This window comes from Hetaerina americana, unplaced genomic scaffold (genome assembly GCF_022747635.1).
Source record: "Hetaerina americana unplaced genomic scaffold, ioHetAmer1.1.p SCAF_3, whole genome shotgun sequence".
NCBI lineage: Eukaryota > Metazoa > Arthropoda > Insecta > Odonata > Calopterygidae > Hetaerina > Hetaerina americana.
Genome location: NW_027286874.1, coordinates 34,318,373 through 34,331,233, shown reverse-complemented (window position 1 = coordinate 34,331,233; position 12,861 = coordinate 34,318,373). Strand labels below are relative to the sequence as shown.

Genomic DNA, 12,861 nt, shown 5'->3' with positions numbered 1-12,861 from the left:
TTTTTTATTTGGTTGGACCTGAGGTCTATTTTCATTTTAGAATGATTATGTATGGAGAATGAAAAGTGAAAGTGATGTAGTGACTAACAGCTAATTTTTCACAATTTTTCTTTAAGGTTTTCACTTGTTGTTACTGCGGAAGACTCTGGTAGGAGAAGGGCATCAGCAACTGTGACAGTGTTGGTATCTGATGCAAATGACCATACTCCTGTTTTTGAAGGTGCTCCTTACACTGCAACTGTACCTGAAGATGCAGCTGTTGGAACCACAGTACTTGTGGTTTCTGCTACTGATGGTGATGTTGGAGAAAATGCTAAGATTACATATTCCTTAGGACATGCTGGTTTAGCTGGTGAGATTTTGTTATTTCGTATTTATCTGTAGTATTAATCAAATGTATTGCAAATTTCAGCTTTAAAATTAAAAACTGATGCCTCTGGACCGATATTACTTTGATGTCTTTCACATTAGTATTCTAGCCGCCACAGAGGAGACCCTTTTGCTAACCAAATACTGTGGAACCTCAGATTTCAGTCGAGGCCATAAAAAATTATGTAAATTCTCAAATTTACATAAATTTTTTGGTCTGGACTGAACTCAATGTAAAGTAATGCTGTAAGAACTTCAAATTCATGTTATGAACTTCGAATTCACGTAAAATCTCACCACCCCTCGCTTTTTTGTATCTTTTTCCCTGATGCTGTTCATAACTGTATGTTTTTATGTTTCCATTATGCCTACTGGTTCATTATCATTGGTATTTGCTAATGCAGTAAACTCTTGATTTTACATTTTGTGGATTATCCATGCTATACTCCTCCTAGCACCTCAACATTATAATAAAATTAAATCCTTTGAAACTTCAATTTACTGTTTTACGTATACAAGCCGGAAATACCTGGGCTTTCTTGAAAGTTTTTAATTTCATAAAATCAAAAGTTGTCCTTAGTATGTAATGTTTTAATTTAATTATTCTTATTTTATCATTATCATTTTCTCTCACATTCATTGGCTCTGAGAATTCCATATTCTCATGTAAGGCAAACAAATACATAGCTTTTGTATGCAATAGAGAAGTCATTAATTATCCACTTTGAATTATTTTTAATCAGGATGATAAAATGGATGTGAGTCTGTGGTAGCGATCCTTTGGTCAATATTCATCCTTTGCCTGTCATTTGTTTTTTCCTGGCTATGTAATTAAGCTTTTTCAAGCAATTGCCTTCTGCCATTCACTTGATGATAATTCTGATCTTGTGATATAATTCCACCCTTATATAAATGGCTGAAAAATGAAAAAAATGTTCTTTCCATTACTAAATAATGCAAATTATTAACAGTTAATAAAAAAGAAGAGTCTTTGTAGAAACCATTTATATTACAACCATATTTTCTGTGTATTTCGGTTATGTGTTCTTTAATTATGCATGATTCATCATGTATCCATTAGCATGGATGACCAAGAGTTTACTGTACACTGAGTGTTGAAGCTTATATTAATCAATTTTGTAACTTGCTTGTCAAAATTTTGATGTGGAGTTAGGTTTTGTACGGCGTTGAAAAATAGTCATTGAAACAAGATGATAGGTGTACATTGGAGGATTTTGATATGGTATGTGGAGAAAGAAGTGATGAAGTGCCAGGCATGGGGGGGGGCGAAGAAGGGGATTTTTAGGAGTAATCTAAAGGAGGAGGAGGTGAATGCGCAGCATTTTGATTGGTAATGGAACATTGAAGATCTAGATAAAAGGCCTAGCTCCAGGAAAATGAGTGAGGGGGAAGAAAAAGAGTAGGCTAGTTGAATAGAATGATTTGAGTTATGAGAAATTGGAGAATGATTAATTGTACTGTGTGGTGTCAGGTTGTGTCTTCTTGTTGGGTGAGGCTAAGAAACATAGTAGTGTTCAGTCTCTGTCTAAACATACCTTAATTGGTAGACTACCAAATAATAATATTTTGTTAAACTACTCTCCCACTCATATTTGTAACACTGTTGAGTTGCAAGCTTACATGCCCCCAGGGTTTATGGGGATTTAACTGCTGTGACAAGGACCCATTGATTGTACTAATATACAGTCAAAATGGTGTGGGAAGCACAAACACATGCACAAACTCGTGCATGGCTCATACAATCTCCTATTTAGATTTATGATCCACAATGACCATCTTGAATCACAAATACAAGAGTTTCCTGTGTTCAATAAATAATAGGACTGAGTTATTGGGAAAGAATTTTATTTATTTGTCTATATCAATGTTATCCCCTTCAAAATAGTCCCTATTAGATATACACTTATGCCAATTTTTTTCTGTTTAAAAAAATAAAAAATAAATGTTTCAGGCATGATATGGTGGAATATCATGATTAATTAGTGGAATATCACTATTTTAAATTAATGTTTCTGTTTTGTTAAGTTTCAGCCCTTTAAGGTTCTCTTTATAATTTGGTCACATGGGGCCATCTCTGGTAAATATGGAGGCTGAAGCATTTTGCAGTGCTATTTTTGGCTAAAAATTTATGAACAAGCTGTATGAAGTGTGAGTAGGTGCATTGTTTTGGTGCAAAAGCCATGAATTTTTTCAACTCAAATAAGGATGTTTTTTTCATATTTTCCTCTTGCAAACAGCATTGAATAGTGCTCTCCTCCATTCGCTGCTGTTTATGTTCAAAATTCAACAATTTGGAACCAATTTTGCTGTCAAACATTTCATTCCTGGAAAATCCAAAAAAATTTCATGGCATTATCCAATTGATGTACCAGTATCATCAGCGACTTCTCTGAATGTAATTCAGCAATCCTTCATAATTATTGCTTTCACTTGTTCCACGTTTTCATCGGTGCTGGGAGGTTCAGAGGATTTGTCATATTCAACAGCCCTCTTGGAAATGTTTATAACACCGGTAAACCTTTGTTTTACTTATAGTAGACTCGCCAAAAGCAATATTTGACGTTTAAAAACTTTGCTGCACTTTATTATATTCTGATAGCAAAATTCTATGCAAAATCTGTTATCCATTTTGTACGCAGATAAATAACCACCGATTCTACAAAACACATGTAACCTTTTTGACAGCTGACAGCAGACTAAATATTCAATATGACTAACGATGCATCGATTTATTCTCTTTAATTATATTTCTTTGGAATTCACTATACTTCCCAACTGTGGCTACAAAGATGGGTTTTCAAAGACTGGTGCTAGTAAAATAAAAATAAAGATTACCTTAGGGGTAATCTTCCTTTTTATTTTTCTAGCATCATATGCCAAAAGGTTATGCGTGCAAAAATCGGTGGTAAATGTATTCTGTGGTACAGCATTAATTACTTCTCTTTATGTATGTCTTTTGGATTGTAATTTAACAAAATGTTGTGCTCATTTAGCCTTCTTTTGTTCAGTATTTAACCTTGAATTATATTTTATGAAAATGAAATTTGACATGCGAGGTGCTCTAGGTGTTAACAATCTTAAGAGAGAATTTAAAAAGTGGATCTTAATTTGATTGTTATTATATCTAAGTCATATGTTGCAGTAATTTTTAAGAACCCTTGATTGACATCAAATCCATTTTGCACTCTAATGACCATACTTTTTGCCAAGTTAATTACAACAAATTATACCCAGGTAAGGCATATATGCCCTCAAGAGAAAAATCATACTACCAAGAAGGTTGTTATGACAAAATAGAATATTATATGGTGATATTTTGAAAATCAAGCTAATGTGGATGTTTTGTATATGATTTTTTGGGAATATTTTTCAGTATGGTGTATTCATAGTGCCTGGTACATTGTGCATTCCATATTAAATTTGATTGATGGACTATGTACAATAGTGAATCTACCTTGTGGTATTAATTGGTGAATCCTTGATGCAGAAAGAGTCACATCGGCACCAACTGTGCCTCTATTTATTAAGCAAATTTTAATTCCAGTTACTGTTGCTCAGTCTTTCTTGTATTTCATCTTTTTTTTAGTGATTTGTTGTTTGAAATTAATGTTTTTGTGATAATAGTGACAGTATTTTGCAGTAATGCATTCAAGGCTAATGCTTGTTGTTATTAATTTCTATTATCAGGGACAAGTATACCTGAGTTTACCATAAATTCACAAACTGGTGCTCTGCTTGTTGGTGCACCATTGGATAGGGAGCGGGTGCCTGGATATAGTTTGACTGTTACTGCTACTGATGGAGGCAGTCCACCTCTCTCGGAATCAACATCCGTGGAAATAACCGTTGGAGATGTGAATGACAATGCACCCCACTTTGAAAGTGCTTCATATTCTGGAACTGTGCCAGAGGATGCCCAGGTTAGTGATTACTTTACGCCTTCATAGTTCACTGCTTTAATTTTTCTTAAACAATATGCAATTCAATTCACATCATCCCAGAAACATCTGGTGAACATTCAAATATGTGCTGTTTGAGAAATTGATGCAAAAGATGCTAAATGAAACAGTTTCTGGCGTCACTTGGTGGAAATTCTTCATATTGAAATTAAATTTAAAATATTTCGCCTTTCCACATAAACCACTTTTATTATTACCTAGGTTTCGTTATGGTATAACATTATCAGGTAAAAATACAAGTCAAACAATGTATATATAGTTCTGGATGCCAAGAAAATGTATACATATTTTTTTTTCTCCAACAATATTTGTATAATTTTTTTTCTCTCTCTCAACAATGTATTTTTCAACAATGTATATTTCTGTTATTTTATAGTTTCAACAATGTATTAACTCCCTCTCCCAGCGTGCTAATTTTTCAATGTTACCATTCCTCCTCCTCCTCCGCCCCCTCTTCCTACCTCAACCAATCCTTGCTTTCCTCCCTCCCTCCTCTTCCACTCCGTCCAGAACTATATATACTGTGTTTGACTTGTATTTTTACCTGATGATGTTATACCATAACGAAACCTAGGTAGTAATAAAAGTGGTTTATGTGGAAAGGCGAAGTATTTTAAATTTAATTTCAGCAGAAGATGCTGATAAGAATCATTTGAAGAATTTTCCCATAATTATTTGGAAGGATCTCAGTGTATCCCTGGTTAATAATTTGTGTGCTAAATTCTTTGGCCCAAAAATTCTTGGCACAAGTGTGCTCATTTGCCTAATTGGTGAATTGTTTTATGGCTACCTTTTGCTATACCCTGTACTAGTTGATAACTTCTACATTTAGGTATTGGAGCTATCAATAATCTCTTCCTCTCTCACAAGTGGAACTTTCTTCTGACTGGTTTCAATTAGATATCCTCCGTTGCTCTTGGTCCTGAGAATCCTCTTTTATTTGCCTGTAACTTCTGCAATTTCATAAACCGTAAAGTATTCTAAACCTTCCTCTTCCCCTTCCCCTCTTTCCTTCAAGTCCGGCTATTGTAACTCATCTCCGCAAGGAAATTTGCCTTAATATATTTGATATGCCCCAACAAGGTTGCCTTTCTCTTTTTGATGTATCCCAGTAGTTTCTTTCCCCCTCTAATTCTAATTATTACTTCTTCATTCCCCAGTCTATCGGTTCTTTTTGTTGTAAGCATTCTTCTCCACAACCATATTTCATAATTAAAAAAAAAAGTATTTTTCATATTTCTTTATAAACTTCCATATTTTGCTGCTGTCAGACACCACATTCCAAAAACAATATTGCAAATCTCTTTCTCAGTTATATTGGAATCATACTTGCTATCAGAAGTCATTTCACCTTTTTAAAATCTTTATATCTATAAATATACTCTTTCTTATTGCCTCAGTAAAGCTTTCCAATCCCAATAATAAATAATTACTTATTCAAAATTCCTTTGATTTTTTGCATATGTGATAATTTAGTTTATTATGTACTGAATGCACTTGTATTTATCATTACTAGGTGGGCACAAGTGTTGCTCGAGTACATGCAACTGACAGTGACCAGGGACCTCATGGGAGAGTACAGTATTCACTTTTACCAGGATCTGGATCTGGTGATGGGGCTTTTGCAATGGACCCAACTTCTGGAGTAGTACGAACTGCAAGAATGCTTGATAGGGAAACTGCAGCTAGGTAATGTATTGCATATTTAAAAATATAATGTCCACATCACACATGAATCTGTTATTTATATAATCACGTAATAATGATTATTTCCTTAGTTGATTATTTTCTTGTTAACTATTTAATCATAATCAAGAGATGAGATTGCTTCATACTCTATTTTTCTAATATGTCTCTTGCACAGTTTTTTCAAGATGTTTCATGCAATATTACTACACTGTTAAATTACATGTGATTGCACTGCTCTCAGAATGCCTTCTTATTATTTTCCTTTAAATTGTTGAGCATGTCTCTCTGAACACTAAATCGTTAAGTTCAACATTGTGGCATCTGATTTTATATGCCCTTGACTTTTACAAATGTTAACCAAATTTCCCAATATTTGTCATGCCAATCCTTATTTGTTTCTAGTATTAAGGCCATAGTGCTGTTGGGAAACAATACATATTATTAAAAAGAAATCACCTCAAATTTGATAAATAGGTGAAGCTTCTGAGAGATTACCTACCTTTAAGATAATTGCAACGGCTATCCAGAAAGTAACCTCTGTTTTCATGTAGCATTAGAAGTAGAGGAGGGAGCTGAATGGTCTCTGTATTTACGCACGCTGTAGGTCAGTACACCTCGAGCTGAGGTGGCTGGAAGGTCGCACCACTTGTTGTTTGTTTACAATAGCGAGTCAAAAAGAATGATACAATTGAAATTACTGCCAAATGTGAAATCCGTTCAGTGGTAAGGTTTTTACTAATAAATACTTCAAAGCTACTGGCATTCATTGGAGAATTTGTGCTCTGCACAGACCAAATGTGATGAGGGACAAGAGTGGTGCATCAGTGTTGTTGTTCATTTAAGAGTGAACCCCAATGTCCATGATGATAAAAGAAGTGGCTGCTCATCTTTGGTGAACAATAAACTGCACCTGAAATTTGTTGAAAAAGTTTGTAAAAACTGCCATTTTAGAATAGCTAAAATCTTTAAAAAGTTTTCCACAGATTTCTATGACTGTGGGATAGAAACTTGATTGAAAAGTGAGGCTATTTCATGTTTTTTGCTTGTCTCCATGATGAACTTCAAGATGCCATCATTGGTTGGCTGTAATCTCGCAAATTTTATGCGGAAGGAATTTGATAACTAGTTCAGAGATGTGACAAATGTTTCAATCTGTTTGGCGAATATGTATAAAATAGTAGAGATGTGTAGTTTTGAGATGAAAATAATATATTTTCAGTATCTATTCTAGTGTGAGGGTTGCGGTAGTCCAGTGGTAGACCGTCGGACTACTGACGGGTTCGATTCCCGGGCAAGCCTCTCTGGGCACCTGCAGCTCCACCCAAGCTATATGATTTTTCGGGTACCAGATATTCCTGGGAAACGATAAGTGGCACAGGGATAGGAACTGGCCCCCATATCCTGAAGGGTGGATTTCACACACCTTTGGGCTTAGTATTGGGTGGACTCTATCATCATCTACCAAACTGACCTTGGGGTTGATTACAGTGTTTATGTTTTTATTCCAGTGTATTTTTTATAGTATATCAGTGGTTACTTTTTGGACAGCCCTCGTAATCGCTCACTCAATTTTAATTACATCAATTTCAGTTGATGTTTGTTAGCAGGTTTTTGGTTGTTTCTATTTTTTGAATATCTATTGTATATAAGTTCTTAAAAGGATAAGTGATGACGATAATATAGGCTACACATTCCAAGCCAAATCTATGTAGTGACTTGGTGAAATTTTTAGGTTTTATCTGTGAGAAACCCTCTGAATAAATGTTACGTTAATCCTAAGTGTTTGGGGTTTAGAACTAAAAGAAAAAGTATATGAAAGAGGTGATAGATTATTTTGATGGCGATAAGCAGTAAATTTTGTTATTTTAAAGCTGGAATATTTTTTTTCAGGTATGAATTAATAGCTTTGGCATCAGACTATGGAGCACCTAATTCATTGACATCATCTGTTACCATTTCTGTTCGTGTTCTTGATGTAAATGATTCACCACCAAGTTTTGAATCAGATCGGATAGTCTTTCATGTATCTGAGAACACTCCTGTAGGCTCAGCAGTCGGCACCCTAAGGGCAGTAGATCCTGATGAAGGTCCAAATGCAGCTATTCTATTCTCTGTAGTTGGGGGGGAAGATTCAGAGGCCTTTTCTCTAGTCACCCTGGGTGGCAGTGGCAGTTCTGGAGGTCTGGGGCGAACTTCTGCAGCAGAGGCCAGAACAGGAACAGCTGAAGCACAATTGGTTACAAGAGTGGAGTTGGATTATGAGTCACCTAAGAAGCGGTATGTATTATTGTTGATCATTAAAATTTTTTAAAAACTGTTATTTTAATTTCACACTGCATTGTTAATTTTATTATCTGTTTAGTTCTTGTGCATATTTTATGTATACTTAACTATATATTGTTACTCTACGAGGGTGTTTGGAAAGGTACTATATATTGTTACTCTACGAGGGTGTTTGGAAAGGTTCTCTGCCTCACCCTTAGATAACATCTTTACTTTATGATTTTTATTCTCCTATGTTGGTACAACTGTGAGTAAATCTGTGAAATTGCAATCCATCCCATACCACAGTTTGCGTAGGCAGTCGTTTGAATCATTTGTGATTCATGTGTTCTTAGGAATGGAAAACATCAAGTATCACACAATAATAAAATTCTTTATAGCGGAAGATTTAATGTCGGTGGCAATTCATTTGGATGATCCACTTGAAGGGTATCCGAAAAGTGCAACCACACCAGAAATTATTGAAAAAGTGCATGATAATTTGGAAGATTGGTCTACAGATGTGCGTGAATTTGCTAATACTGTAAGGATATCAAAAGAATGTGTTGGTTACATTTTGAACAAGGAATTGCACCTGATAAAGCTTTGTGCAAGATCAGTGCCATGTGTGCTCACTGGTATCAAGAATACATTCGGAGGACATTTTCCAAATGGTGTTTTGAGTGCTTTACAAAAAGCATGAGTGATTTTCTGCAACAATATTTGAAAACAGATGAAACATGGATTTGCCATTGCGTACTAGAATTTAAGCATCAATCTATGTAGTGGGCAGAGACTGGTTCTTCAGCTCTAAAGATAACAATGATGGTGCATCGTGATTTCTTTCACTTTCTGGTGTGGTTGCAACATATTTGTTTCCTTTGAATTGTGCTCCTAGTTGTGCTGTCATAGTTTACTCTTACTGTAGTGATGAATGGAACAAGAATCATGAGCTGCTAACAGATGGATAGGATATAATTATAAAGGGGTTATAGTCATTCATTAAGTTTGAATTTGAGGAAGAGACTTCCCACTTTCCACTGAAGGATTCCTTATTACTCAGCATTACACTTTTATTGTATGCTATGATATTTGCCATTTTGTACCAGATGCAAGTTACTTTATGAGCATTGTATTTTCATAAAAATTTAAACCCTTATCAGCAGTGGGTAAGATATTGGACTGTAGAGGTGAGGTGAGTTACAGGGGTTGAGTATAATGTGATTTAATTTCACTTATGTGTAAATAAAAAACTTATTGCTTTTAGGTAATGCTCTATGTATTTTTCAGGTAATTGCTCATCTCTTCCTGCATTTATGTTTCCCTTTATCTAACCACACTTGTAAGCAGTAAGAACTCATTTACTCGTATTGAAGAAGGAAATTGTGCAAAATAATTTTTTAATTTGATTTTTTCCAAACTCTTGCTCTACTTACTTTCAATATTAAAATTTCTCTGTTCCTCTAAAATTTAAGGTTTCACTGTATAAATGCATTAATTACGGCATTTATGTACCAATTATTACTTCCCAATTATGATATACTGAGTAGAGCATTTATTAACAGAAAAACGTTTCCCTTTCAGATATGTTCTTAATGTACGTGCTGCTTCACCACCTTTGAGGACTGATGTGCAAGTGGAAGTGCTAGTGGTTGATGTCAATGATAATGCTCCAGCATTATCTGACTTCCAAGTCGTCTTCAATAATTTTCGCCATTGTTTTCCTGCTGGAGGGGGACCAGTAGGTCGTGTTCCAGCCACAGATGCTGATGCATCTGATCAACTAAAGTACCGAATATTATCTGGAAATAATGCTGGCCTTGTTTCTCTGGATGAAGATACTGGATTATTATCACTTTCTCCTCAGCTTAACACTAATGTTCCTAGAATGGCATCAATGGAAGTGTCAGTTTCAGGTAAGATTTTGAAATATCCTTTTAAGTTTGTTGAAAAAAAATAATTGGTACCATTACCACCTGTCTGCCTCTGTCATTTTGCCGCAAACAACTTAATACATTAATTCTCCATTTGTAGCCATATAATCATTGAATAAGTTTATTGCTGATTTTATATTGAATGATTAATTGTTCAGTAAGTTTTGTGATTGGTCAAGTGTGTCATTCTTTATTTATTCTCTTTTATGCTCGAATACACTAGATGGCATTAATGAAGTTCGTGCTGCGATGCAACTATCTGTGCGTCTAGTGACTGAAGAAATGCTTTTAAGTTCTGTAACAGTGAGATTGGCAGAAATGACTGAAGAGTCTTTCCTCTCCCCTCTTCTTGGATATTTCGTCGAAGGTCTTGCTGCTATAATACCCTGCCCAAAGGACAATATCTTTGTCTTTAGCATCCAGGTAAAACAATTTAACATCAGTTCTATGCAATGGCTTTTAAAAGCTGTAAGGTTTTCAGTTTTAATTAGCTGTTTTTGGTTGAATTATATGAGGGCGATTCAAAAAGTAAGTTCTCCTATTTTTTTTTCATGAAAAATCAAATTTATTCTCAACTTTGCGTACATCGTTGGAAAGGTTGCGCATTTAGCTATTTTTCTACATAGTCGCCTTGATGATTAATCACTTTTTGCATCCTTGTAAGCAGCTTATTAACACCGGTGTCGTACCTTTCTCCCACTGTGTCGTGAAGCCAACTGACGACTGCTTCTCCGATATAAATTCATCACCATTTAGTGGAAGTGTATGGTGAGAAGTGCATGGACATCAAAATTGTGCGGAAGTTTTGCAGGGAGTTTTTTGATGCCCGGGAAAACGTCCATGATGATCAGTGGTCGAGGCGGCTGAGTTTGCTGGAATCAACAGTGGCTCCAATTGACAAGATGGTGCAAAATAATGGGAGAATTACCCTTCATGAGATAAAGTAAGACCTTAATGAAGAGAGTGGCTACTTCTTCGTGCAGAATATTGTGTCATAGGTCCTCGGTTACAACAAGGTGTCTCACCAAAGGAGTGCGTTTGCTTCATGGCAATGCACGTCTACATGTGTCACATCAAACGACCGCTGTACTCAATGAATTTGGCTGGGATATCATTGACCACCCTCCTTACAGCCCGGACGTTGCCCCCAGTGACTACCATTTGTTTCCTGCTCGGAAAAAACCCCTTGGAGGACAGAAGTTCAAGTCAGATGAGGAGGTGCAAGAAGCAGTCATCAGTTGGCTTCATGATGTGTTGGGAGAAAGGTACGACGCTGGTATTAAAGAGCTGGTTACAAGGATGCAAAAAGTGATTGATCGTCCAGGCGACTATGTAGAAAAATAGCTAAATGCTCAGCCTTTTGTGCAATGTACACAAAGGTGAGAATAAATTTGATTTTTCTTGAAAAAAAATAGGAGACCGTACTTTTTGAATCGCCCTCGTATTATTGAATGTAATCATGTGAATTGTACCATTTCTGTTTTTTAAAATTCTGTTGACTCTTATGTTTGTGTTATCTTAGTTTATGTTATATTAGTGGGTAGTAAGTTTTCTTAATTAAAAATTACAATTTAGCTAGATATAACATGTTGCTGCAATTTAAATAGAAGTCTTTCTTTTAATGTCTTCTATTGTGTAATTAAATTTGCAGGAGGACACTGATGTCAATGCCAAAATTTTAAATGTTAGTTTCTCAGCAAAGAGGGCTGACATGCCTGGAGATGTTTATTATTCTCCTCAGTTTCTTCAAGAAAGAGTGTATCTCAACCGAGCAACTCTAGCTAGACTTGCTACTGTCAAGGTATTGTAAATACTATTGCTTTGTAACCTTTCCATTAATGTGAATACATGGATATATTTCTACCTTCCTCATATATTTCTATTTGCATAATGTGTTTGAACTTTTTATTATTAAAAGGGGTGTGCAAGGCAGGTTTTTTCCCAATGACTCAAATTTTGAATCTCAATTATTCTTGATTAATATATAATTAATGACTTGAATCTGCAAGTTTTTCTGTTAAATCATACATGTAATCAGCTAATAATTTACAAAACGAAGCAGTATGAGATTCAGTGGCAACTTATTCATAGAGTAAGTAGCTGATTTATAACATAATATAGCACTGTAGTTGACAACCCCTTACCCTATTTTTGAAAAACCAAACTTATTCTGAATACAGTTCAGAATTAGGGAACCTCAGACGGCCATAGCAAAAAATAATTTTGCCTATTGGCAGTTGCTGGATATTTGTATTCTGAGCAAGGGCACAGCATAAAATTAAAAAGGACAAGGGTGTTTGCAAGGAAAAATCACTGTTTTCCCTAAATCTTTCATCTTTTCTGATCTCGCTTATGATAAAATGCAATGAATAGTCTCCAATAGGTTGTATTTGCTATTTATTTTTTTAATAAAAGGTCCTCCTCAAGACTCTGACTTCATTCAGATCCTATTTTGTGAATAGAAGGTTGTATGACCTTTTTCAATTTCAAACTTTCCTAAACACTCAATTGAAACATCTGCACGAGACTGGTTTCGATCGAGTGTGAGCAAATGTCCAAATTTTCGGTCAATATGTGATGTACCGCACTTTTTGAAATGCCTTCTATGTGTGTTAGCTCAGGCACTT

At 35.3% G+C, this 12,861-nt stretch overlaps 1 protein-coding gene across 1 annotated transcript in view; it reads left to right on the top strand.

The window, feature by feature from the left end:
- stan (Protocadherin-like wing polarity protein stan) overlaps positions 1 to 12,861 on the top strand; it is an 89,790-nt gene that overhangs the window by 13,986 nt on the left and 62,943 nt on the right. The window contains exons 8-14 of the mRNA XM_071587331.1: positions 117 to 352; positions 4,078 to 4,310; positions 5,866 to 6,038; positions 7,929 to 8,315; positions 9,885 to 10,216; positions 10,458 to 10,657; positions 11,886 to 12,035. Coding sequence (XP_071443432.1) covers positions 117 to 352; positions 4,078 to 4,310; positions 5,866 to 6,038; positions 7,929 to 8,315; positions 9,885 to 10,216; positions 10,458 to 10,657; positions 11,886 to 12,035 — 1,711 coding nt within the window. The remainder of the gene's footprint in view (positions 1 to 116; positions 353 to 4,077; positions 4,311 to 5,865; positions 6,039 to 7,928; positions 8,316 to 9,884; positions 10,217 to 10,457; positions 10,658 to 11,885; positions 12,036 to 12,861) is intronic.